The sequence below is a fragment of the Branchiostoma floridae genome, chromosome 9 (genome assembly GCF_000003815.2).
Source record: "Branchiostoma floridae strain S238N-H82 chromosome 9, Bfl_VNyyK, whole genome shotgun sequence".
NCBI classification, from domain to species: domain Eukaryota; kingdom Metazoa; phylum Chordata; class Leptocardii; order Amphioxiformes; family Branchiostomatidae; genus Branchiostoma; species Branchiostoma floridae.
Window position 1 is genome coordinate 19797808 of NC_049987.1, and position 2595 is coordinate 19800402.

Below are 2595 nucleotides of genomic sequence, written 5' to 3' on the forward strand. Positions count from 1 at the left end.
ATTCTGCCGTGTCATGAAGGTTAAGATCACGTATTAGATTATTAAATGCCCTTACTTTAATTTTACTACCGTTGTTTCTTGCTATATTGCCTGAGTCATTACTAATTAAAGAATTAAAATCTGTGAAAAGGCGTACTATCAGTTTCCAATTATGCTCTAAAGGTGAATAATGTTGGCATCTTTAAAGTATTGTGGCACTGATCCCTCCATCCAGAACAATTGCATCAGTTATGTCAGCTTGGCTGTGACGGCTTCCCCTCCTTCTTTGAATACCTCCGGAGGTATGCCAGCTGGCCCTGGTGCTTTTCCTCCTTGGAGCTGCTTAATGGCCTTCTGGGTTTCTTCCAGGCTAGAAGGGTCATCCAGAGAGGCCAGGAGTGGTCGCTGTGGCATGTCCTGAATTGCCTGCTGGTTAATGATGGAGGGTCGATCTGTTGAGCAGCTGGCTGAAGTGTTGTCTCCAGCGCTCGGTTATGTCACTTTTCTCTGTGAGGAGAGTACCATCAGCTGAGCGGACGGGTGCCATAGCGTTGGACGAGGGACCATACACTGCCTTCAGGCCTGCGAAGAACTTTCCTGTGTTATGTTCGTCTGCAAACTGTTGCAGTTCTGCCGCCTTGGACTCCCACCACTTATTCTTCATTTTTCTTAGTTCGACTTGGACTTTACTCCTAAGGTGCTTTATGTGGTCATGTTTTGCTGTGGAGTTCTTGTCATTCAGCCACTGTGTGAAGGCTTCTTGCTTCTTCTTGAGGAGGCTGGTGATTTCTTCATTGTTGTTATCGAACCAGTCCTGGTGTTTACGCTTTATGTGACCTAATGTGCGTTCGGATGTGTCGTACATCCCTCTTTGGAAGTTACCCTATGCTTTCTCTGGGTTGCTTTCAGCTGGCAATTTCTTAATATGTTCCCTAAGGTTTCTTGGTAGCAGCTCTTTTGTTTCTGGATGTGAGAGTTTTGAAACGTGGAGCTTCTTCCTGATTCTGTCTTACCTCCTCGTGTGTGTATACCGCGCACTGGCAGTTGAGAAAGAGAGCTTTGATCGCAGCAGCGTGTGATAAGTCCAGCAGTCTGCTCCTCTCATTGCCCTTGTGATGCGCACATCTCTAATGTCTTGTTGTCTTGTTATTATGAAATCTTTTTGATGCCAACGCTTTGAGCGGGGGTGCATCCATGTGACCTTATGGATGTCTTGTAGCTGGTACAGGGTGTTTGTAACTGTTTGGCAGTGCTCGGAACAGAATGTGAGCAGCATTTGGCCATTCCAGTTCTCCCTCCCTACACCATGAAGTCCAATGACACCTGGCCACGCTTCGGAGTCACTGCCAACTCGAGCATTGAAATCCCCCATGAGCAGCAACTTGTCATGTTTGGGTACAGTGTGCAGCAGGTGTGCAAGTTTCTCATAGAATTCTTCTTTCTGCTCTTGTGCATAGCTCATAGTAGGGGCGTATGCACTGATGAGAGTCAGCTGTGTGTTCCCTTTCAGGGGAAGCCTCATTACCATAAGGCGATCATTAATTCCTCTGGGAAGGGTTTCTAGCTTTCTCACAAGTAAAGTGCGTATTGCGAAGCCAACTCCAGATTCTCCGGGTTCGACCTGGCTCTTTCCTGACCAGAAGAAGGTGTATCCGCCACCTATCTCGGTTACCTCCCCTGTGTCTGCCATGCGTGTTTCGCTCAGTGCAGCAATGTAAATATTGTAGCGTTGTAGCTCGCGTGCTCCAAGAGCTGTGCGTCGCGGTACCGTATAATAATTAGTGTCACAGGTGATCTCGCACCCCCCCCCCGGGGCGAAATCACTAGCGATCTCGCCCTCCCCGGCTAGTGATCTCGCCCCCCTACCTCGCCCCCCTTTAGCGATTTCGCCCCCCCCCCAAAAAAAAACGGGTTTACATGACATTTTAGAAGTTGATTGGTATAAATCACAAAATGCAGTTTCAGAATGATATAAGTACACGAGTTTGATACATAACTCCATTCATAGTATCAATATTAACGTAATTACATGGTAATAAGATAGTTGAAATTGTTTCAGACAAGGAGGGTTGGGTCCCTTGTATTCCCATGATTGCATATACCTGAGTCTTGACATAAGATGTATTTCATTGTATTCACCTGTCCTCAAGCAACCTATATATCTCCAATATGAAGTCTCTACCATGAAGTGACCACAAAAGAACTATGTAATGTCTTTATTAATTATGCAAATATTAGGTATTAATTAGAATAACGCACATTTTGGTATATGCACCTGGCCAAGGGATATCTTCACCTCCAACATGACTGCTTTTTCTACTATTTAGGAACTGATGCATTTACCCGTGCTTCTTAAGACTGGTACTTTACCAGTGTTTGTGTTACATTTAGCAACAGCTATATCAACTTGCGCGTAGATAGTGTTTATAATGAGAAACTTTTATTCACGTGTGTTTTTCTTAGTGCTTTGGAAATGTTTCCAGCACAAGAAAGAAAACACTGACAAATTGAAAACATATAGCTGACGTATTCCGTACCATAGACGGTGTTGATTTATACGTTCGCAGTAGCACTGTTTTTATGCCACCTCAGCTGCAAAAATTGGCTTTTTCATTT

General features: G+C 44.7%; 1 protein-coding gene across 1 annotated transcript; it reads right to left on the reverse strand.

Moving 5' to 3' along the window:
• Positions 1-412: 412 nt before the first annotated feature.
• LOC118422260 lies at positions 413-1669 on the reverse strand. The gene is made up of 2 exons (XM_035829779.1): positions 1303-1669; positions 413-816 (listed from the first exon to the last, which is right to left on the reverse strand). The coding sequence occupies exons 1-2, from the start codon at positions 1667-1669 to the stop codon at positions 413-415; spliced, it is 771 nt and encodes a 256-aa protein (XP_035685672.1).
• Positions 1670-2595: the final 926 nt, after the last annotated feature.